This window comes from Mercenaria mercenaria, chromosome 2 (genome assembly GCF_021730395.1).
Source record: "Mercenaria mercenaria strain notata chromosome 2, MADL_Memer_1, whole genome shotgun sequence".
Classification (NCBI taxonomy): Eukaryota; Metazoa; Mollusca; class Bivalvia; order Venerida; family Veneridae; genus Mercenaria; species Mercenaria mercenaria.
In genome coordinates, this window is record NC_069362.1 from 107,524,412 (window position 1) to 107,550,114 (window position 25,703).

At 32.4% G+C, this 25,703-nt stretch overlaps 1 protein-coding gene across 2 annotated transcripts in view; it reads left to right on the forward strand.

Moving 5' to 3' along the window:
* LOC128555331 (uncharacterized) overlaps positions 1-11,020 on the forward strand; it is a 32,096-nt gene extending 21,076 nt beyond the window's left edge. Inside the window, exons 2-8 of one of the 2 annotated variants that reach the window (XM_053537473.1) lie at positions 1,570-1,638; positions 2,135-2,235; positions 3,416-3,511; positions 3,974-4,084; positions 5,350-5,500; positions 5,699-5,853; positions 10,855-11,019. In XM_053537473.1, the coding sequence (XP_053393448.1) occupies positions 1,570-1,638; positions 2,135-2,235; positions 3,416-3,511; positions 3,974-4,084; positions 5,350-5,500; positions 5,699-5,853; positions 10,855-11,003 (832 nt within the window). In that variant the 3' untranslated portion in view covers positions 11,004-11,019. Of the gene's footprint in view, positions 1-1,569; positions 1,639-2,134; positions 2,236-3,415; positions 3,512-3,973; positions 4,085-5,349; positions 5,501-5,698; positions 5,854-10,854 lie in introns of both variants that reach the window. The other variant, XM_053537472.1, reaches the window with a different exon arrangement.
* Positions 11,021-25,703: the final 14,683 nt, after the last annotated feature.

A 25,703-nucleotide genomic window follows, 5' to 3' on the forward strand; every position in this document is an offset into this window, starting at 1 on the left:
ACAAAGAATTGGAATATTGTGTTAATTTTGATTTGTATTTTGTATCGTTTTAATTGTTTAATATCTTTCTCCCTTACCGCCCCACCACCCACCAGACTACTGACCATAACTGAGTTACTTTAATATTATGTTTTCCTTTATATTGAAAAAACATTTTCCTATTATTGGATCTAAGACAGAAATATGTTTGTTAATATTGTTGCGTGGATTATATTGAATTGTTTTGCTTTCTAATATAAGTGGTGTATGCTTTAGATTGTGCAACATTTCACGGGTATACAGCAATTTAACATTAATATATACATATCAACTTAAAATTGCGATCAGAGTAAAGTTATTACATTGTAAATCAAGAAAGTTAAGGGGTGGGGACCCCCTTCTGTTTGCATCATTTTGAATCCACTACCCCTGCTTCCTCTCCAAAAAAAACCATAAAAATAGATGAAAAGTTGAGGATAAAGTTAGCGTTTGGGCAGCCGACTCGCAGTTTCTTAGCTTTTTTGAATATTTTAAATAATATAATGAAAGGTATTTTCAGGAGTGTTAACCTTTTGGTTCAAGGTGCTTTTTACATTTTTGACAGCATTATGATATTGCCATTTCTAAGGAACAAAGAAATTGTGGCTTCTTTGATGCCATGCATCAAACATTCGTCTTGTTTTAACCTAGTATTATCACAGTAATTGCCTCTGAATGGGATAAACCATATCTTTGTATGTATATTAGCTTTAGATTATAAGTTTTATGTTAATGTTCATATTATCAGGATGATGCTTTTCAGCTGATTTAGTCGGCGCCAATGTTATTGCTCCTTAATTAGTTGAAAAATTCACTTTCTGGAATAGTATCTGTGACGTTCCTTTCACAGATGATACCAATTAATTAAATATTATTGTTAAACGCTTACTACGGATGATATAATTAGATACATTTATATTCAATGTGGATAATTTGCAAATCGAGAGGACAAATTTGCATGCAGAATAAGAAACCACTTGATTCTATCAACGTCTTTATGCTAAGATAATCTCATATTTTGTTTTAAGCTGTCAAATGTTTAAACTTAAAAGATTACAAAGCGGTAAACAAGTTTATTAGGCTAATGGCCGTAAGCAAAAAGATTGAAAACCGCACAAACTGTAACAAAAGCCTTGATTAATAAAAATTGGCAAAGCAGCAACAAAATTAATTTTGATTTTAATTTGAGTCAAACCTTAAGTTGGATAATTTTGTCTATCTTATTTCTTTTGACGAATAAGCATTTTCAATAGGTAAACATCTGCAGTATAACTATGTCTGAGCCCGAGCGAGGGATTTAGTCTAGGGATTTAAATAGTTTTGGACATCCACATGAACACAAGAAATAAGCTCTACTGTCGTTTCTTAATGAGAAATAAATTTTGGAATTACGGAAATTATTTTATTATTTCTATGTTGATCTCGTAGTATTTACTATTCCATAACTATCAAAATAGCACGTTTTTTTCGGTGAATCAAGTCACATCATCCTGTTGGAAAATTATTCTCGTCGCATGTAATAATAAGGAAAACCACTTTTTTTAATTCCAGCAATTATTACACAATAAAACGTAGTAGATGGGTGAGGAAAATATACTGTGCCTGCTGGTACTGGTGGTGGTAAGTATAACTTTTAGAAATTGTGTGTAGCTTATTTATATATACTAGCAAAAACTTCACACTTTGAATTAGTTGGAAAGAACTAACAGTTGTTAATCTGTCGCACTAGTTTGATTAGTCATCCATTTCTATTATTTAACACCATTGTTATCCCGATATTTATATTAACTAATTATCTATACTTTTTTGTATAGTTGGTATTGTTATAGGGCAAGTAGAAATTATTGAAAATAGCTTTTAAGTTGATATGAGCCGTGCCATGGGAAAACCAACATAGTGGCTTTGCGACCAGCATGGATCCAGACCAGCCTGCGCATCCGCGCAGTCTGGTCAGGATCCATGCTGTTCGCTAACAGTTTCTCCAATTCCAATAGGCTTTAAAAGCGAACAGCATGGAGCCTGACCAGACTGCGCGGATGCGCAGGCTGGTCTGGATCCATGCTGGTCGCAAACCCACTATGTTGGTTTTCCCATGGCACGGCTCATATGATAACAGGGGTTGTTCCTACTGGAGATATCACTGGAAAACCGAATACTACAACGACCATTTTTGTCGGCCAGGATGGACACATAACGGGAACCAAAATTGTAACATTCGTAAGTGTTCTGTTTATCAGGTTGAGTTCATTTATAAAATAAGCAATAATTAAAAAAAATCTTCACAGTTTACGTACAAAATCTCCATTGATATAAAGTTTGATAAAAATCTAATAATTGAAAATATTCTCCTTCACAGTTTAGCTACAAAAATCTTCACGATAAAGATGTAAGCTTGACATCTAAAAGGAACAAAACATGCGGAAACCGTCTGTAATTAAACTTGTAAACTCTCACACAGAATTCATTTCAAAAGTGTCGCATGCGATTTGCATGTTTCGGACATTTTATTCTGTACTTTTCTCTGGACTAAAGTCTTGTTGATAAACGAATTAGTTTGAATAACAAAAAACGTTTGAAATTTAAAAAAATATCGTTACTAACAAGAGGTCTTCAATTTTACGCAAAACGCGTGTGCATGGCCAAGTTTCTTTTAAGTGATGTTGATAAGCTACACACAGGCACACGCACACGATTACAGGGTCAAATAAAAAACACACTCAGATTTGTTTTTAACATAATGTAGAATAAAGAAACATTTTGTTTTTTAATGAATTTACTGCCTTAAGACGAAATTCCCTCTTTTACTAATTCCAGACGTATAGATCCATGTGCATGTTTGTAAATGTATGAAATTGGGTTTAGATCGTGAAATAAATAAAATGATACAAACATTTTCATAGAAAAAAAGCGAAGCTAGTAAAATAGACGCCAGTCACGATACTAACAAACAATCGAGAAGATTTAGTAGGGTTTTTTTTCGTGCTTCTTTTCCATACAGTTGTTTGGCTAATATGGTTATTTTGGTATTTAATAAAAACTGAAGAATCGTACTCTCATGCTTGAAATTTATATATTGCCAGTAAAATGCAAAATTGTTGACTTATCGTAATCCTGTTAACATGATTTTGTTTAAATAGGTTCAAAATTTCTTCACGTATTTTGAAACTACATAAATAAGCATGCATCGTTAGATATAAAAATATTTTCAGTTTTGCGAACCTATCGGTTACTACGGACCCTGATGTAAAGGGTTTACTTGATTTCTATGGTTTCTTCGTTAAATTATGTGAGGAATATGTCGGGAAAATGAAAAGGAGAGTCTTATTAGCTTTAGTCATTTTGTTCCTTCAGCTAAAGCATTAAAACTTACCTTAAAATGTGTTTGATTTCTTCAAAGCTGTATGCCGGCCCTATTGCCGAAATGGCGGAACGTGTGTAAATCCAAATGTCTGTGACTGTCCAAGCTGGTCTCAAGGAATAGGGTGTGCATCTTGTAAGCAAATTTAGCATTTACATATTGTATCATTCAATTTTACAGTAATCACACTAGTTTTACAACTATCATTGTACCAAACTTATTGGTGTATTGCCCAGTTTCTGTAATAAAAGTTTCTAAATTACATTAGTTTTTTATAACAATGACTTACATCAGATATCAAACAAACTAACAAACGACAAGGAGAATTTTAAATGCTACGAGTAAAATTTCAGACGCTATTTAATTTTAAATAGACTTCTTTTAAATATAGAAAACGCACAATTCAGTTACCATGATGATGTTAATCTTTATGCTAGAATATGTATCTACCAGTTTCAGTGCTATCATGGACCGATTAAAATCCAAATTGATGAAACAGCAGGCCATCGTCCATAAAATGTCTACCTTTTGTACAAATATATTTTATTATAAAGGTAATCAGACTTAAAACATGTCATTTGAAGTTTTTAATTTTAGTAACGTGCTCCTACAAACGCCCTTGTTACCCTGGAGATTGTAAAAGCGGTACACAATGTACATGCGAACCAGGCTTTGAAAGTCAAAGTTATTATGACGGTTGTATCATATGTAAGCATTTTGCGAGTTTGTTCTATGTGTCTAATTTCTCTTTTGTATAAACGTAGGTCATTTTGTGCGTAAAATATGTCAGACCATCGCAAAAAGAAAGCAGCATCACTACCTTATTCAAGTCTATGTATTGAACTACCTTAATATATCTAGAATTAAAGGTCAAGTCTCAGATCGTTAGTTTGTTCTTGTGTCGTACAAATTAAATTTTAAGAGGAAAGTGGTTTAGTCTTTTGTATACAGTCGAAACTCGGTATCTCGAATTTCAAGGGACCATGCTTTTTATTTCGAGATAACCGAAATTCGAGTTATGAAGAGCGACTTGTAAAGACGAAATGATGAAACAAAGTTGTAGCCGTGTATACGCTGTCAGTACTTTACGCGTACACGATTCCTTACAGTGTGTGTTTATCAAAGTTCTCAGGTTTTCGAAGAATAAAAATGATACTAACCTGAAATGTTTTTGAGTCAAATTTCCTTTTTGTACCACATTGCTCTCCCGGAGGATTGATAGCATTTTGATCTGACATTTTGAACAAATGATGCTTTCTCAAAAGAAGTTATTTTTTATACAGTTTCATCGCGATTACCTCTAATTAATCCTTATTAAAGATCCAAACTGTTCAAACTAATTAATTCATTAGTTTAAATTTAAAGCAATTTTCATAACTTTCAAAAACAAATGACAACTGATTCAAGAAATCTAATGTTTATATCAAACAATTATCATTATGGCACGTGCAAACAGGTATGACCTCATCTCACATTGATATTCGCCGCACCTTTTATATGTCGGCATCACGGCTTTCTGGTCAGGCAATAAACATGTACATGTGTTAAAAACCAAACACATTCACAATGACATGTGTGAAATTTTATCGCATACTTTTCTCACTTCGACATACCGAGTTTACAATACACTTGAATTTTACTGACGGGACTGAAAATCCATTTCGACACATCCGGAGTCTCAGTAAGTCAAATTTTGACGTATCCGGAGTTGAATTACATATATAAAGAAGGAAATTTGACGGGACTTGGAAATTTCTTCGACTTAAACGGAATTTCGAGGTAAGCGAGTTTGAGATACCGAGTTTCGACTGTATTTTATCAGTTTGAGATAATTAACGGCATTTTTTTTTATTTTTATAACTTCGCCTAAAGACAAATCTAGCCGCTATATACCATATACTTACAGCAAAAATGTATACACCATTTCGTTCTGTGTATATTCTAAAGACGTTTATTGTGTTCTTTTAATACAGTTAATTCATCACACACAGAACTAAGACCGATAGTTGGTAAGAGCAACGTTACAATATCTCATATCAGAAGAACCGACAACAGAGTTGATTTTATGTTTATATTGGAAGGCCTTGAGGAGAAGGATCCAGGCAAAAGAGACATTATTTGGAGGTAAAAATACCGATTTAAATGGAACTATTTCTAAAGATAACGTAGATTGAAACGTTATCCTGAAATTACCATTTCATCAGGTATTCTTACGTTGTTGTTTTTTTTTCAACAAAGATTCTTAGCTGACTGTTCCATTTAAGTTTGCACAAAGACTGAAGAAGTTTTATTTATTGATTCAAACTGATTTTTCTTTTCAAGCAATCAAAAGCGATTTAACAATCTACGCTTTGAATATGAGACACTTTTCACACCTCCAGAAAATCTACCAGAAAGGCCAGTCTACGTCCGTGAATCTAAAATAGGGATAGCAGGGAGCATAATCGAAGCAAACGTTAGCAAAGTCCCTAGAAACGGTAAGAAATAAATTTTCTTTCACTTGCATATATCCAGAACATAAGGTATAATCAATATCAGATTTTAGACAAAAAAGCATCTGGCTATTGGTAATAATTATATTATAATTGCAGAAGTTCAGAATTGATTAATACAAATACAAATACATGGCATTTATATAGCGCAAAAAATATATAATAATCTATTGCGCTTACAATCATATAACACACATGTAAAATATATACATTCAAAATATGAACAGGATTCTAGAACTTAGATTCAGAGGTTTAATGAAAGGGTTTACTTAAAAGAAAAAAAACCAACTAGACTCCTGTTATGATTTGTGACTTTTAAACTCATACATACCTATTGAAATAAAATCTGGAATGTAGATCCCTCGGAAGCACCGAGAACAAGGCAAACAGTGAAAATTGCAGACTCGGTTTGATTGAGTCTGTTCATGAGCAGTAATGTAAAATGCAACACTGCCCACGCCCTCTAGCACCGGCTTAAGCAACAAACTTTTTTATCTTCAATTTTAAAAAAGTGTTTCTTATCATATGCCTCACGCCCATGCTAGATGTGTTAAGATTTCTCATGATAACAGGAAGTGAAATGTCATATAAACGCGATCAATCATAATAGGGATTCCTATAAACTAAGTGTCATGGGCATACAAAACGATCCTCTTTTTGGCGTTTCGTTTTTATGTCTCAAAATTCAGAAGAAATGTATTAACTTACAAAATAAAATATTATTTTAAAAAAGTTATAAAGCGCAACCTGTAAAACATAATGTAAAACCAAGTTTGGGACAAAATGTTCAAGGAGATTGTTAGATTATAGCCCCACACTTAACATGTAAACCTAAATACCCTGACCTGTAAGCTATGAATTTTGTGTGAATTTGAATTTCATCTGCGGGCAGTTGATCACTTGTTTTCGTGACAAATGAATTTGGTATATATATATTCACAAAAAATATTCGTTGAAGATTCATACAAATATCATGCAGTCACTCACTGCAGTGCAATTTGCGCTTTGGTGGCAGGGGAGTGCAAATTTGCGAATTCCACATTGACGTGTGGGTACCAGTGTTGAAATATCCATAGACATTTCGTTTTTGCTTATTTTTCTTTGAAACTACTATGGACCATTGCAGATACTATAGACTACATAAAGACGCCTCTCCGGTCCTATGCACTTGTCGCTTTCCACGCCAGATGTAGTAAAAATCGGCCACAGCACCCACATTTTATAGACCAAAAATAGCCTAACCGGGCCTCACTTTGAACTATGCCATTCATCCATTTCTATTTTTAAATCCAATTTCGTAGCATATATGTATAGTACGAACATAGATGCATACCCAGGTGGTGTGGAATGTGTCTCCCAACCACCACTTTATTTCCCTAATTTTCACTTGAAAAAAAGTGGATGGATGACAGCCGCGCGTCTGGCCGACTTTTTGTTCTGATATTTATGTTTTAGCCTCAACCGGAAGTACGGAGCTAGGAATTTTAAAACACCCGTCATGTAGAATCATTAACCGTTTCACATTCCCCAGATATATTAAAGAATTAATAATGATAAATAACCAGTAAGATAGATATGCCTTTATATCTACCCTGTCCTGTTTATACAGAAAAGCGACAGGGGCCAAACTACGAAACCGCTCCCCTGCCACCTTTTTAATCATTCCATATATTAATATGAAATTAGGCGCTGCCTATCTGACGGGAAAACCTAGTCATAGTGATACGGATTCTTTCTTTTTTCTGCATAAATTGTTCTTTCTGATATTTTCTGTTTGGCTTTCAGTTTTGACAGTAAGCCTGGTGGTTTTGCTATTGTTATAAAAATAACAAGGGAAAATGTTTTAAAAAGTTTTGTTTAAATGAACATAGATCTAATCATTTCTTCAAATGTGTCAAGACTAGACAGACAATGGAAAATAGTGTTCATGAGTTAAAGATAATAGTGATATTTGGGTGCACAGAATCTAGTCCCAAAATGCACCCATAGTGGTACTGATGATAAAATAGAGAAAAGTGGAAACTTCACAGGTCGCTCAACAAGACAAAAACGAAACTGTTGCATAAACCCGGACAGAAAACGAGGGATTTTTTTACCTGTCACTTTTTTATTTCTGCAAATTGTTATCATTTATTGGTATCAAAATAATGCTTAACATTTGCTGAAAACTTTACATAATTCAAATTTATATTTAGTAAGCAAATTTTAACTCACACGAAGTGAGGGCCGGAAAGGGGTATGTAAAATGGGGACTGTACGAACATTGATAAATTCGACAACTTTGTCATTTACAAAATTTTCCTCATAGTATTATATATGGTGCAACAGTCATTCAAAAGTGACCCAATGTCAGGCCTTTATGTGTTGACAGTGAGCATGTGTAAAAACACCCTCTTCCCCAGTAGTTTTGGATAAATATTTTATTATACAGATAAATGCAAGTCATTTATTTATACAGAATATTACCAATTTTGTTTTTGTTTGTACCAGTTGGTGTTGTAAGTGGTTGCTGTTAGATTGTGTGTTCCATTGTATTAATAACCGATTGCAATCAAATAATTCCGAGGTGGTCGACTTTATCATCTGTCCGGGTTTATCGTCAGTACAAGTAGGCCACCAGTTACATACGTACTTAGTCTTAAAACTGTTCAGTATTACCCTCTTCGGTAATTACCTACACTTGGCGCTATGCGCCTCAACGATCATGCCTTTGCTATCAATTTGTTTCTCTAATACAAATTTCTGAATCCGTGAATGCACATATTCTTTTCAGTTCATTTGTTACAAATAGTTTCTAAAAACGACAAAAAAAAAATCCAAAAAATAAAACACAACAATTTACACATTATGCCTGCGTAACATCACATTCAACTTCATCTTCTTCTGATATTCTTTTTTAGTATAGATGCCGGAACTTCTATAATCCTGCTATCTTAAACACTGACTATTTCAATTCTTTTAAATGTCATTATTGTCAAGTGACACTCTTTTAGGACAAATTACAGCTATGGTAAAACTCTTGAATGTGGGAATGACAAAAAAAAAACGTTTACGTGTAAAATTCTTATTTCAAATTCATTCCAAAAAGTTCTTGACCAGAATTTTATCTATAACACAAACACTCTTGGTCGAAATTCAAGAAATCCAATTTAATTTACCTAACTCCTTACAGTCTGGGGCCATTTTTTTATTATGATTAAGATTAATTTCTTAGCTTGATAGGGATCGTAGTTGGGGCCTCTCAAGTTTATAGCCAATATTTTTCCAAGTGTAAAAATGAATTGCTTGCAAATGCCAATGTATGTGAAAGACTGTGATAGTAGACGCATTGGTCGAGAGGGCTAAGATGCTTTCCTACGGAGGTGAAAGCCCCTGGTTCGAATCCTGGCTCCCATTGCGGTGTGTCCTTGGGCAAGGCACTTTATCACGATTGCCTCAGTTGACCCTGCTGTAAATAGGTACCAGCAAATTGCTGGGGGTGAGGTATAATTGATTTTAACTGTTCTTAATATAGGGTCGCAAAAAAGCTCTATAGAGCTTACGTTAATTGTTTCACCAAGCGACGGTAAATAAAACTTACCTTTACCTTTAAGGGAGGGGAGATAAGCAATATCGACATATTATGCTTTTCCATGCCTTCGAATTTTTTGTTCAAAATTTACAGACAGAACATTGGTTAACTATACTCATTATTGCTTTCTGTTCGAATAATTGCAAAAGAGTGTGATAAATATCAATAAAAAATTTGGGCCTTAGCAAAAAAAAAAAAAAATTTCAAGCATCTTACGAGATTCGAACTCGGACCTCGCACATGGAAAATATGTGCGCTTACCACTGGACCACCGTGAATTGTGACACAAATGTGTGATAAAATTATGTGTATAAATAAATTTTGTTAGGGCAGCGTGTCTATGTTCATTTTACATTGACATTTTTGAAATTATTGGCTTTTCTACATGAAAAAAATAAATAAACGATGATTTTGTTATTCAAACAGTGCTGTAATGTAGCTTACATCATAATTCAATATTGGAAACAAAAAGCGGGCCGCTTGAATCATCCTTAAACTCGTTACATGAAGAAAACCGAATAACACCGATTTCTATTGATACCGCGAATTTTCAACTCGATAGAATAATTTGTTTTGATAATGCGGCTCCGGGTCGTTCATAAGCATTTTATTTTATCAAATGTCGTCCTGAAAATTAATTATTGCGCAAGCACGGCAGCAGGTCCGGTAGAATTATGGGATAGAACAACAACAACAAAACCGGTGAAGGTATAGAACATATTCCCAAGTTGAACGGTATATAGGTTTGACATATATACACGTACACATTATCTATAGACGGAAAACACTTCGGTTTTCCCGTATTAGAAAACCTTTTACATGGCAGATGATTTTGCGTTTTTTTCTGCTATCTTTAAAAACGACGGATAAATGTACAGAAATAATGACATAGGGTGTGGGATTTTCTTTTGCATTAAAAAGTTTTTGGAATGAATTGAAAAATAGGCGAAAAACTGAAAAAAAAAAAACACGAATTTTTGTAACACTGTGATTTATAAATTATGATGATCCAATTATATATCATGCCCCTGCAGCTTGTTTGCCTTAATGCCCTCTACTTAACGTAGAAGTCTTAGATTTAAAGAGTACGAACAGAAAACCATGACAACAAAGAACCTTGCAAAACAGAACATACATGAAACAGTACTTGAAAATATTGGGCTAAGATTAATTATACCCCAACCAAACATTTTATTTTTTTGGGGGGGGGGTGGGGGTGGGGGGCGGCTATATAGGAGTATGTCGCGTCCCGCCCGCCCCCACCACCACCCCGCGTCGCGTCCCGAAATCTATTATCTCAGTTATTACTAAATGGATTTGATTCACTTAAAATAGATGTTCCACCTTATCACCTGCATCATGTGACACAAGGTGCATGACTCTGACACCAATTTTTCATAAATTATGCCCCATAGGAGGCCAAATCAGAGATGAAGGATCTTTTAAAATATATGACTGTAAGGACACCAGTGGATTTTCAAAAGATAATCCAGCAGAAGAACTAGCCATATGTGAGATAAACGATGACCAGTTCAGAACGTTAATAGAACATGGAGACTGGTAAGTCCTATCATGGTCATATTAATGTTTGTTTTGAGCAACATTTTAATTATTTCGAGAATACAATTACTGAATTAATAAATTTCATATTCCTTGTTTCCTAATAAAGTAAAACACACTATATGATCTTAAAGTCCTTTGCTGGTTAAACCAAAAAGGAGTCCTGGTCCGAGTCAAATCAATATATTATCGATGGGTTAGAGCTGTCATTTTCATTATTTTGAGAAAAAAAAGAGGTTAAAATTTGAAGGATAGTATAAAATCAAATCAGCATATTAAGCATTTATATTGTTTGCAATGGAATTATTATGATCAAATACAGTTAACCTTATTGTTTATAGTGATGAATGTTGCAAAATCATCTTGAGTTTAAAGGTTATTAGCATCCTTTCAGCTCTACAAACTTTCAGCTCTACAAATTTAGCCGTATTGTGAATAAAGCAAATAGCCAGTACTGAATAAATACAGATAGGCAATTATGGCAACCTGGTGTAGTCTTCAAACAATAATTATCCTATAATCTCTTACATTGGTTTCTCGTTACAAGCCAAGAGACCATTATGTCAGAATGGACTACTTGAAAAAAGGACATGGTTCTTATTCACAAGTGATTTTTGTTAAGAAAATCATACCAAAAGCAGATAGCTTCAGATGAACAATTATGCTTTTGTGCAATTTTCTGTGAATCACTTTGCAAGAGTGCTTAATATGTATATCCTGTATCAAAATAGTGATTTTAACAAAATTCTTCTAGAAATTTGAAGGAAAGCTTTATAAGAGAATAATAATAAGATAATTAAACTTTGGGAAAATATTCGTTTTAAACAGATAATATAATTTTTGAACGAAAAACATGCCATTTCAAAACATATATTTTATAGTCTGTTTACCAACATAAGTTATTTATGTATGTGTATAAAATCATAATATATTTTCATTTTCATTGTGATTGCTTAAATGTTCGAACGTTTTCAAACTTTTCTAATGAGCAGTTTTGTTTAAAGAAACAAAACAAAATACCATTGCCACAGCTTTGGATGTCAATAAAATTATTTAAGATGTCATGAAAGAACCATTAAAGGTTTTTTTTTTTTATTTATTTAAAAAAATGATCAAAACTAAAGTCATCACATGAGACACATGTCAAATTGTTTAGTACATGTATCAAGCCTGATTAATCTGTCCGCTTTTTTAATTATTCTAACCAAATACACAGTCAGTGCACTGTTGTCACCTGTCTCATGTTTTCCAATCTCACCTAAATTCATTTTATTTTGATTGTGCATTGCCAGCATCAACTCTTTTGTTGTTATTTTTTTGAGATAGCGGCTCAGAATTCTAACTTTAAAGTAAGAAATGAAAACATATATTTAAAAAAAACTTGTATAAATTAAATGTTTTACATGTTTCGATCTTTTTAGCAAGAGTAGAATTTCTGGGCATACAAATATGGGCGATAAAACAGATTTTAACAGTGGACCTATAATTATTATTTGCTAAGAGGTTGATATACGGTTTGGTTTCGGCTTCCTGGTGTAAAGACACACCTAGAACCAGAACTGTCCGGGGCATATCATAAAACTTTACGCCGTTATGACTAGAAGACACACACAATCCGTTTGTTGAACTTATCATTCTAATTATACATTCTCTTCATTTTAAGCTGTATTTGTTATCTATTGATATTTTCCACAAACTTACAAGTATAAATTTTAGTTATTGTTTTTTCCATTCATTAAAGCACCAATACTTAATGAGAATTTTTCTAAAGCCAATTCAGTAATATCGACATTGCCTTACAACGTCGTCGTCAGAACTGCGCGAACGTTCCGCATAGCCGGGGCACTTATGATTTGAATTATGTCGCGTGAGGCATACTGAGCTTTTATGGATCCGTCAACAGGAGCCTTTGGGCAATTCTAGAGAAGAGTAGGCTGTTGTGTAAATGATACTTCTCCCACCAGTAAAGTAACAGATCAATCAAAAATTGGGCCCTGGAAATATGTTAAACTGTTTTCCCCCTGCACACTGAGCGCTGTGATGAAAAGCAAGAAACCAGTAAACCCTACCTCGCCGAGGAGTTTGTAGAGTTCAGCTCTTCAACAGGGAAGGTACGATTGGTGTACTAATTTATACCATTCAAGAGGGTTATCGAGGCTGAACACCACTAAATCCAGCTGTTCTTTATTTCATATAAAATCCACTTACTTCATAACGGTTTTTCGACATTTTCTTATATTCCCATAAAGAACTAGATCGCTACTTTAGAAAAACAAAAAGAAAAGGGGATGTTAACTTTTATATAAGAAAACTACAGTTCGTTAAATACAACCCGCTGAATTTACTACTTTTCGCCTCTTTCAATTTCTATTTTCGAGACATTAAATTCTTACGCCCCCATTTTACCTAGCATGCGATATGAACATGCCGATTTCAACAGAATGCAAAAGTGATACATACTGAAACGCGGTAGGATAAAATTAAACACGTTGCTGTCGAGAAAATGCACTAGGAAAGGAAAAAACATTAGTACTATTTATATTTGGACTACTTGTGAGGCTTACAGCGGAGACTTACATTCTATTTGGTAGTGATCAGCCTCGAGTATAGAGTCGATCTCTACTTTACCCTAGAGCTTCCATGTGAACTTTCCCTTTGAGACAATTTTCAATGGCGTTTTGGTTACTTTTAATAATAGCCTATATAATAACTTAAAATAAAATATATGGTATTGAATGCAAAGTTATCTGTTTTGAAACATCAATATAAAGTATATCGAAAATATTAAATCATCCAACTGTATATAAACATAACTGTGTTAGAATCAAATATCAAAGACAACGTAATAAACACATGCAAAATATGATTATGCTGCAGACAATTAAAGTTGTTGTTTGTTGTTGTTGTTCTTTTTTTTTTTGCAAAATACAAGCGCTTTTTTATGCATATTGTTTTGATGAAATTTCTATTGATTTGATTTGATTAGGATTACACAGCGCACAAACAAAGTGCATGTTATATGGCACAAAGTGGATTAAAATATTGGTTTCATATCTCATTTTAATCGAGAAAAGATAAAAGTGGTATGGAATCAAAAATTTTATACCAGCTTGAGTTACAGAGAAACAGAAAAATTTTTTTTTCAGGCTCCATTAATCGTCTCCTACCATCATGATTAAATGAGACATTACTTGATGTTGTTTACATTCGCTTCGCTTGTAAAATATAATTATATGAAACGCAATGTTGCTACATGGATCATGGAATCTATTCAGTGTTTCTGTATAAGAGTTCCACTTTAATCGGAGATTTTTTCGCATTAATCAGGGTTATCTTAATGTTTCTTTTGCTTTCTATCCCAAAAGGTATTAAAAACTTCTAGATTTTATTTGTTTTTTTGATAGAAAAAAATTTTTTAATGTTTAAATTTAAAAATTTTTTTTTTCTTTTTATTAAAGTATTTTTTATTTTACCCCAAAAATTCAAAATTTGGAAATTCTATGGGGACATTTTAGGGTATATTTAGGCTATACTTGAAGTTTTTGTCATTTAAGACACCTAAAATTTACGTGAAAGTATAAAATTAAAAATGAAATTCTTGTTGTGTATATTCTTTTTTAAAGTTGTTTGATTTAGATAAAATTTAAACGTAATTTGTACTTTCCTACATGAAATTTTCCTACCTTTAACAAAAAAACCAAAATGCGCCTTTCCCCAATCATTTTTAAATCACTATAAATAAAAGAAATCTGGAAAAAAATTTAAATTACTGATATCTTAGACCTTAAGTCGTGTGGGGTTTTCCCTGAGGAGAGCTCCCTTTTTTAAAAAATTGTTTCTTTGAATATTTTTTTTAAACTTTTATGCAAAAAAATAAATGCTAAATTCTAAAAAGCTTTTCATGACCTGTTTTTTTTTTTGTTTTTATATGTCTTAAAAAACAAAGGGTTGTTAAAGTTCTTTGTTTGAAAAATTTAAAACTGCAGAAAAAAAAAATTTTTAATCTTTTTCCTTAAGAAATTTTTAATAACTTTTACATTTGAATGTATTTTTTTTTTATTCGTTCCCGGAAATTGGGACAGAAACTTGGATTCCCGTGTGTCAGAAGTGAACCACACTTAAAGTAATGAAAAAATGCGTTTTAATTTTTTTCAGTTTCTCTGTCGTTCTTGTTCCGAAAAACAATTTGTACAATTTTTTTTGTGGGGTTTTCCCATTTTTCTTTTTTACATTTTCTGAGAATTTTTTTTGGGCAAGGATCCCTTTTCAGCAGGGTATATGGGAATTTTGGGGAAGTAAACATTTTTAATTTACATGATTTTTTAAATTTTATAGTATATTTACTATACAGTAACTAAAAAGGGTGATTTTTTTACGAATGTTTTTCATTTTTTAAAACTAAAAAGAAAAAGGAAAAAATATACATTTCCTTTTTGGCTATCGTTTCGTTGATATTATTTGTTAAAAAATTTTTAGATTAACAAAAAAATGTGGGATGTATGACCCTAATTTCTTCCCAACCCATGTTTTGTTTAATTTGAGCTAAAAATGTGATAATCGGGTTGGCAGGAAAAAAATTAAACAGATCTTATTTAATACAGTGCCACGGTTATAAACCGGTAGCAAAAACACTTTGCAAAGCAAATTGGAAAACCCAAAGCAGTTTATTTCTCTCCCCAAAAATTTAAACATGGTAGGTAGCCCGCTTAGCATTAAGAAACAAAAAGTGCCATTTAATTCTGTATACTTGTTATTGGAATTTTTTCTTATTTGGCTCGAGGATTTTGATTTGGTTATACGCGATAACTTTTTTTTTTTTTAAATTTTCCGAAAATATAAAAAAATTTTTTTAAAATTGGGCTAAAAGATAATAATAAATATGATACAAAAAAAAAAATGAAATTTTTAAAAAGAAATGTGGAAAATTAAAAAAGAATGTCAGAAAATTTAAACAAAATGGCTCTACCCCAACATATTTGGACCCCGGATATTAGTTTTCTCTGAAATTAAAAAAATTAGCCATCCCTTTTTTTTTTTTTTTTGAATTAAACGTTGCTTTAATTGATTTTCTTCAACAGAAGCAGAGAAAAATCTATAGAAATTTTATATCCTTCAAAAAGGGTTTGGGACTATTGAAATACGATTTTTCCCTTTTTAAAATTAATGATAAATTATGGGGAAATCTTGGGGGTCAAATAAAACAATATGAACACTAAAAAATTAATTGCTTTCTAAGGGGGGGAAACGGGTTAAAACTTCATCGGGAACTGCGGGATTAGTTTTATTCCCCCCAATTTAAATTTAAGGTTTAAAATTAAAAAGGGTTTTTAAGTCAATCAGGGGGTTTCCCAGAAGTAGTAAACATTGATCAAAGAGCATGGCATTATCCCAAACAAATACTATAAAGGTTCCCTGATTTTAAAGGGGGGTTTATCACTGCATGGCTAAACCTAAAAAAATTTTCTTTATTTTCTTTTTGATTTTAAAGTATGTGCATTTTTTATTTTTTTTTTTTTTTTTTCTTTTTTTGTGTTTTCTGGGAAAATCCTTTCCCTTTCTCATTTGTTTGGGTTTTGTTTCAAATTCAACGATTATTATTTGTAATTTGCTACTTATTTAAGAAAAACTGGGTTTTGTCAGTTAAAATTTTCCCATTTTTTTTGCAGAAAAAGGGGGGTTTTTACAAAGGGAAATTTTCCGTATTTCTATTGTCCTTTAATCGGGCAAATTTCCCTGTCGAGCTAAAACCTGTTTCTATTACGTGTTTTAAAAATCACTCACCCACAACTAGGTCCAAAAATTAAACGAAACCAAGGTCATAGCCAAAACTTGCAAGAAAATTTGGACTGGTATGTTTCGTGTCCATTTCTTAAACTTGTCGTTTAAAAATCATTTTAGGGGCATATTGTTAAAAATGGAGATGCGTTTAGGCTTAAAATTTTTTAAGGTAAAACCCAAAAAGGGTTTAGGTCCCCAATAAATTTCGAAAATTTAAATCTTTTTTTTTTGTCCGTGGGGATAACGTCGCCTTAACAAAAACAGTATATAGGGGCCTCCCCCCAAAGGTCAAGACTGATTAAAAAACTAAAAATTTTTTTTTTTGTCCGATCTGTTTTTTTTATGTATTGATGAATATTCAAATAATTGGCATTAATTTTCCCCATTAAAGGCGATTTTTTCTGTGCAAAACCCAGACCCCTTTTCGCTTTTAAAGGGTTATTTTTTTTTGTGGGACATTTTAAAAATTTTCCCATTAAAATATGAAATGCACAAAAAATGCTGTTTTTATAAATTTTCCCCAGTTCTGTTTAAAGTATATATATATAAAAATGTTATTCCCCACTTGGGGATTCCCGTATGAAAAGCCCGGTTTATAAGTTAATGTGAAACAAACCTACATATGGAAATTAAATAGGGGAAATTATTTTACTCAATAAATTGGTTATGCAACGTTTTTATATGCGTTGATTTAGAAAAATGTGTAGGGTCTGTTTAGTATGAAAACTATGTCAGAAAGAAAAAGAAGTGAATGCATAATTATTCATGCACAAAATCTCAGATTATTCGCAATATTTATAGACGATATCATATGGAAGTAGAATATTGCCAAAAAAACCACAAAAAAAAAAGTTTTTTTTTTACGAATATTAAATTTTTCCAAACAAGACATTTTTATTGTGCTACAAAGGAATTGTCTTTTTCATTGATATGTGCTTTAGAATCGGAGAAGGACTGTGGGAAAGGTACATTTAAGAATTTTCAAAAAGTCTCTATTTTGATACTATATAAGTCTTAGATTTGAAAAAAAGCTGTTTTTTTGGGTATGTATTTGTCTTTAATTAAAAGAGAATATTATCGAAAAGAAAAATTTCCCAACAGTTGTAGGTAAATAAAAAAATCTTTTTTTTCGAAAAGCTCCCGTCCACTTTTGGGTTTTTATCGGCCCGCCCCTTTCTTTTCCCACTACTATGAATCCCTTAAAAATTTAGTCGCAAAAACCCCCCCTTTTAAAAAGAATGTCTTTTGTAAAGAAATAAAAATAAACATTTGTCAGTATTGCTAACAACAAAGTTTAAAGTCACTATAAAGGTCCGGAATAAGATAAATATTCTCCCAAATAAAACCCAAATGTTTTTAAAATAAATATCCCGACCCCTTTTAATAATCTTTGCGCGTAACTAAAATGAATTAAATCATTTTAATTGGGGAAATTATTATTTTTGCAAGTTTTTCAGTTTTTTGGGTTTCCCCCAAAACTGCCCTTCCCCCCCAAGGGTTTCTTTAAAAACCTGTTAGTAAAGTTTTTCTTTCAACAAATTTTGGAGTCCCTGATTTTGTTTTTAAGTGTAAAAAGAAAAAACAAAAAACCCCCAAGCAATCCTATTATCACATGCGGTATTCCTATAGTTGAATATATCGAGGGCTTAGCGCGGAACTAGTCCATCTGCATTTTATTTAATTTTACAGGAGAGGCTAAAAACTTATATCTTTCATTTTTATTATAAAAGCCCAATAGAAAAGGGTTTGACTGTACCCTAAAACCCGAAAAATGTATAACTCGTTTTAGAAGTGAATAACAAAAAGGGTTTGCCCAAATAGATTTAGTTTCACACTGAAAAAAAATAAATGGAAAATTGTAAAGGGGGACGCACTAGTCTATCTGTAGGGAAAAAATGGGTTCTAAAAAAATTTTTAAATTTTTTAAGATTTTACTGTTACCTTTTTAAAAGGACGGGGTATTTCATTTTTTTTTTACTTTGAATGATTTTTATTTACGAAAAAAAAGAAAAAAAATTGAAGTTTTTCAATACAAATAAAAACGGGAATAGGGTGGACACAAGCTCTGCTTTTTAAGTGTTTCAAAGGGAAAGTATTTTTTTTGGTTAGCTTAAAAATTTTGCCTGTTTTTTGTCTTTGCATCACATTTTTAAAGGGAGCTTTGGGAATTTTAAATTTTTGACAAAAGGAAAAATAATTTTTGATTTATAACCTCATGTTTGGGAATTTTCCTTTTGGTTTTTGTGTCTCCACACCCACTCTTCCCCACCCCCCCCCCCCCACACCCCACCCACACACCACCCACACACCACCAACACATTTAGAGTTGCCTTAAAAAAACTTTGGGAAATTTGGGTTATATGCGAAGCTGCGCACCTGGTTTCTTTTTGGGGAAATTAGGGGAAAAAACCCCTAAAGTGCTTGTGTTCCCGTTTATTTTTAAAAACAAATTCCCCCCCCCCTGGGAGTAAGGGAATCTTTTAGGAATTTTTCCGCATGGGGAATTTTGTCCACTGGGTATTTTTTCACATTCCCTAAAACCAGAATTAGGGCCCTTGACTTAAAAAAAATTAAAAAAATAAAAAAAAATTTTTGCGCATGTATATCATGGAGTTTCAGAACAGTTTTTAAATATTACACAAAACTTTATTACAAAAAGACTTGCACGTAGTTTTTCCCGTTTGCTAAATAATTTCAAAAGGGAAAAATAAATTTAAAAAAATTCCATGTTTGAAAAAATTTGATCTCTTTGGGCCTACGTTACAGAAAAAACAAAAAATTATTTTAAACATGCTCTTATTATCAAGGAAAAACGTAATTTTTAAAACTCCCAAAATTTGTTTTCCCTGACAAATCAGCAAGGAGTAATTTACTAAAAATTCATTATTAGTGTACCTTTTTCCCCTTTGCAGGGCACAAAAGTCAAAAGACTTCAAACTTAAATTTTTTAAATTCATTGCTGTAAGTCTTTTGATTGTTTCAGTTCGCACATGAATTCCCCTTATATTTGGTTATAATCCCAGGTTTTAAATACAAAACCAATTTTTAGCGTGCATGTAGCGGTACCCAACAGCTTTGTTAAAAGCAAAAAAACCCAAATATTAGGCCCCAGTTGCTAAAAAACTTAACCCAAGGAAAAGTTTGCTTTTTTTTTAAAATTTTAATCCCAAAAGGGATTTTGTTGGTGAAATTTGGGGAAAAAAAATTTTGAATTACAGATAGAACAAAAAGGGTTTTTTTTCTGGATAGAGTTACGGGACATTTTTTTTTTCCTTATTTTTGGGAGTTTGGGCCTTGGGGTTTAACAAAAAATATCCCGGGTTTAACTTTTGAGAAATTCTTTTTTTTTCCTGAAAAGTTCTGAAATTTTTTTTAAATGAGATGTTTTAAAGAAAAGAGTAGCTTATGGTAATCAAAAGTCTCTGGGACTTAGTTTTTTTTATTTATGCGGGATTTGTGAGTCCCCTTTAAATCTGTTCTTGCAAAGGTAGTTTTAAAATTTTCTTTGCTTTTTAATAAAGAATTGCTTTTTAAATGTTAACAAAAAATAAAGGGAAATTTTTTTTGTTTTTTTTAGTAATATATATTCATTGCTTTTCTGATAAATTTTAGGTGCAGTTAAAATTTTGGGATTTTATTGCCCCAAAAACACTCCCTCAGACCCCCCCCGGGTTTTTCCCCAAAAGTAAACGATGTGTTTTCAAATTCAAAAATATTTAAAAATAAAACGGGAATTTCAAAAGGTTTGATGCCATGTTCATACTATTTTTTTGTTATCAAGGTTTAATTTTTGGGAAGTTATTTGTCTGTTTTCCCTACGGATTTAAAAGGGGAAGAAATTATGGGAAAAGTCATACCCGGGAAAAAAAGCATTTGTTAAATTTTAAATACACCATTTTTAAGGGCACGTAAATCCCGTCAGTTTGGTATTTGGCCCTTTTTAGATTTATTGATTTTCCAAAATTTGTTCACGACCATTCTGCTTTTTGGTACCTAAAACCCGGTTTCATTTTTTAAAAATGTGAAAAAAATTAAAATTAAAAACTTTTTATAAGATAAATTCAAAAATAATTAAAAAAATTTAAAAAAAAACTGAAAAGATTTTAGCAAAGGAGGAAAAAGGTGGCTTTTGTAAACGTTGATGCCCGCCGTGGGGTCGTGCGTCGTCCGTCGCCCAAACCCAATTTCAAAAAAAATTTCTTCTTTTTTAAAAACCCCTGGCGAATTCCCAACTTTACAGGAATTGATCCTTGGGGGGCCCCTTTTCCCAAAATTATTTAAAAAATTTAAATTTCCCATGCAGAAGTCGGGGTTGCCATGGAAACCCAAAAAGGAAAAAAAAATTTCTTGTAAAAAAACCCCCAGGGCCTAGAGCTTTGATTTTGGGTGTAGCATCACCTAGGGGTTTCTTTTTCCAAAATTGTTAAAATTATCTCCCTAGAGTCAAATTATGGCCCCCCCGGGGGGGGTTCACATTTTTATATAGACTTATTTAGGGAAAACTTTGAAAATCTTCTTTTTACAAAACCACATGCCTTGGGTTTTGGGGGAAAAAATTTTAAAATTTGGGGTTGTGCACATCTATGGGCTTTTACCAAGATTTTAAAATTATTCCCTAGGGTCAAATTTTTTCCCCCCGCCCGGGGGTACTTGGTTTATATAGACTTTTTGGGAAAAAATTTTGAAATTTTTCCCTTGTGAAAAAAACCACAGGGCCCTTGGGCTTTAAATTTTTGGGTTTGTGGGGCCTAGTGGTTTCCTTACCAAGATTTTTTAAAATTTTTTCCCCTTGGGTAAAAACCCGGGCCCCCGTCGGGGGTCCCAAGTTTTCCCATAGACTTATTAGGAAAAAAATTTTAAAAAATTCTTCTTCCCTGAACCCAACCTTAGCCTTTTGGATTTTTTGGTTTGTAGAATTGTTTTATGGCCCTAAACCAAAATTGTTCAAATTGTCCCCCCTTGGGAAAAAAGGGGCCCCTGCCCTGGGGGTCCAAGTTTTTTATAGATTTATGGGGGAAAAAAGCTTTAAAAATCTTTTGTCTAAAAACCTTAGGGAACCTGGGCCTTTTGATTTTTGGGTTTGGATCCCATTGTTATTTGTCCTCTCCCAAAAATTGTTAAAATTATCCCCCTGGGTTAAAGGGGGCCCCCCCCGGGGTAAATTAAAGTTTTATGTGAGTTTTATAGGAAAAATATTTAAAAAATCATCTGATCCTTTTTCCCAAAGGGATGTTTAATTTTTAAACTCCCTGATAAAACCCCAAGAAATTATGGTGTCACTTGACGGGGGACCTTGCCCTTTAAGCCCTACTTTTTTGGGTTTTTTAAGATACAGTTTTGTAATTTTGTTGCCTTTCAAGTTTTGTACACAAATCAAAAAAAATGAATTTCATTGCCAAAAAAAATTTCTCTAGGGACTTTCAAATATTTTATCTTTCATTTTGAATTTGAAACATGTACCCTCATATACTCGGGGGGGCGACCCAGGGTTTTCATGCCCTTTGTTATTATTCCCTTTGGGAGTTCTTCAAAAGTGGTATATTTTTTAATTTAATGGAAATGCTTATATTTAAAAAAAAAACCTGGGGTTAAAATTTTGGTCACTAAAAAGGTTTGGATTAGGCAGTAGATAACCCTTTTTTGTGTGGAACTCCTAATTTCCTGCGTTTTTTTTGGGGTTTTTTCCTGGATTTTTGTTCTGGCATTTTTCCAAAAGAAAATGTGTTTGGGGTAATAATCCCAAAACAGTCCGTTCCCAAAATAGAATCGATCATTGTGCAATTTTAAACCCCCCCCCCCCCCCCCCCCCCCAAGGGGGCCCCCCCCCCCCCCCCCCCCCCCAATATTTTTGTAACCATTTATATCGGGGCCTTATGATAGGTTGTAACATATGTTTGATTGAATAAGAAACTTAGAGTTTTGAAATATTTTGTACTTTAAAATATGTGTTGTTTTAGGGCCTTTCCAAAAGATTATGGGTATTTTTCCCTAAAAATTTTGGCCTATTTCCTTGCCCATATTTTTTTTAAAATTTTAAATTTCCAGTTAAATGTATTGTCGGGTTAATATAACTTTTGGTGTTTAACCCCAAAACTTAAAGATTTAAAAAATTTTAACCCTACCCCTCCCCCCCAATTAACCCTTTTTAAAAGGAAACCCTTTATCTGTATTCAATGAAACCGTTTCACAGGGGAAAAAGTTTGTTTACCCTTTCCCGGCCAGAAGAACCGGGATGTTTGGGTTTGGAATATGTAGTGGAATTTAGAAAAGTAGGTCCGCTTTAAGTATTACCCCTTTTAGATAGCACATAACAAAATAAACGAAAAATTTACTTTATGATGGGGAGTCCCCTTAAATTCAATGTTTATATTGAAAAAAAAAAGTGGACAATTTCTTGATTTTTTTTTTTTCGACCCGGGATACCGCCTTAAGGGGAAAAATTTTTTTTTTTTTTTTTTTAATTATTATTAATTTGAATTTTTTTTTTAAATTTTTAAGACAAAAAAGAACAAAGTTTCCCCAAAAACATAAAAAAAGTTTCATTTTTTTAAGGGAAAACCGAATATTAAAAAATTGATTTTATGGGAAAAAAAAAAAAGGGGCCCCATTAAGCAAAAAAATATTGAACAGATATTTACATTTTTAATTTTTTTCTTTTTTTATTTCCTTTAGCTATACGTAAATTTTCATTTTTTTGTATCTTTACTTTGGGATAAGTAAAAAACCCCATCCTCACAGTTTGGGGGCCCGCTTTTGTATTAATTTTTTTTTTGCTTGTGTTAAGTGTTTTAGTAAAAAATTAGGGGACAGGGCCCAACCAATTCGGATACCCACGACGACTTGTTTTTTTTGTGCCCAATCTGAAAAAACACTAAATGAAAGCTGGGAATGGAAACTTTTACGGAGTTCGGCTGCGAAAAAACGGGAAAAAAAAGGGGGGCTAACTGTTAAAAAGGTACAAATTTCCCTTTAAAATAGGGGACAGCTGACAAAAAACAGGACATTTTCACAACAAAAATTTTCAGTGACTATTTTAAATTTTTGCTAAAAATTTTACCTTTACTTTCTAAAGCTGAATATTGCAAGTAATATAGTTAAAATTTTTTTTTTTTCTTCATTTTAAAATATTTAGTATGTTTATATATACGTTAAAAATTGTTGACTTTGATTGTATAAATCTAATTATCTTAAAAAAAAAATTTTTAAATTTAAAAAAAATTTATGGTAAAAAATTCAGCAGTGAATGAGAAATGGGAAAAATTTTTGCGGGAAAATGGTTTGGGAAACGTTATGAGAAGCTAAACTTTTTTTTTAAAAGTAAATTTTGGTCTTCAGGAAGGATTTTTAAAATTGGGATGTAGTCTGGACAAAACCATTTCATAAAACAATATAATTAAAAGATAACATGTTGCAAAATTTCATTTGACCCTTTAACCCGAAAACAGTTCAAAAAAGGGGGGGGGGGGGTTAAAAGATGATGGTTACTTTTCAGTAAAAAGAAAGTTCGGATCGCTTTTTTTAAAATTAAAAATCTTATCAAATAAGACTTTAGCCGGTAACTGTTAATGAATGAGCCCTCGGTTGTAAAACGGGGAATTGCTAAAAATTGATGGATGGGGAAAATTTTTTAAAGTGCTTTCTTTTGTATAATGATTTAAAAGCTTTTGTTAAAATTGTGATTTTTGTAAACACACAAATGCATACTTAAATTGTTGATTCTGTTATATTTACCTAAGTTTAAAAAATTAATGTCCAAAAACATATGAAAAAAATTTTTGGGTTTTAATTTATTTTAAGGGTTTTTGCTGAGAGCATTAGTCAGTGAAAAATGCAAATTTGCATATGATCCCGTTTGGGCCCCCAAAGGGTTCATACCCCCCAAATTGTTTTGTTTTTTACTATGAAATCGAAGAAACTTAAAATGTAATTTTTAAAATGGCCCAATGTTAAGGTTTTTTGACAGAAAAAAAAAAAAACTTGTGATTAAATGATGTTAAAACTTTATGAAAATTTAAATTTTCGTAGTTAATTTTCCCTTTAAAAAGTTTGAAAGGTTTTATATCTTTTTTTTTTTTTCAATTTTTAAATTTTCCCCAAAGATACGTCCTTTGATTCCCTGGGGGCCCTGAAGGAGGGGCAAAACCCGTGGCTTTTCCCAAATTTTCTTTGGTATTGTAAAATTTAAAAAATGGAAAAAGGTTTTTTAAAAGGTGAAAGGCCCAAGTTTTTGGGAGCATTTTCCCCCCCCCCAATTCAAAGAGAAGACTTTTTTTTTCTAAAGCTTGATGAGGGGAAAGATCTAAAAAAATTGAAAGCCATTTATTGATTCCGACAAAAGGGACTTTGTGTTTAAAGGCCCGTTTCTAAGAAAACTTAAACCCTTTTGAAATTTTAAAACGTTTTTCTGACTATCAAATGTATTCAAATGTAACTAAAACACATCACAATTCAGATCTGCAGAATCCAGGCAATAATTTTATTTTTTTACGTGTTAAATAAAGACATTGTATAGCAAAAGAGTATGTTTAGATTGATTTAGTCATAATTGAATTTTCTTTTAAAAACGGGGTGTTTGGTTTGATCGGGAAAGCCGGGGGGTTTGTAGGGGTTCCCCCGGCAAAAAAGTAATGGGCAATAAAAAAAACAGAAAATTTGTTGGAAACTATTGAGGGAACAGAACCAAAAATATCCAATAACGGAGATCACCATAGATTTGAACCGAATATCCAAAATGGTTCTTACAATTATACTTCAAGGTAATGGTGTCTGTATATATTACACGTAGAAATATGATACTGAATGTGTATCCTTAACTAGTAACTAAGTAGAATAGCACTCACATTAAAGTGCAGTTATCGTTCAACCCATTCTATTTTTTCCATAGGTAAGTAAAATATATTTAATGTCTTCCAACGTGTTTTATGTT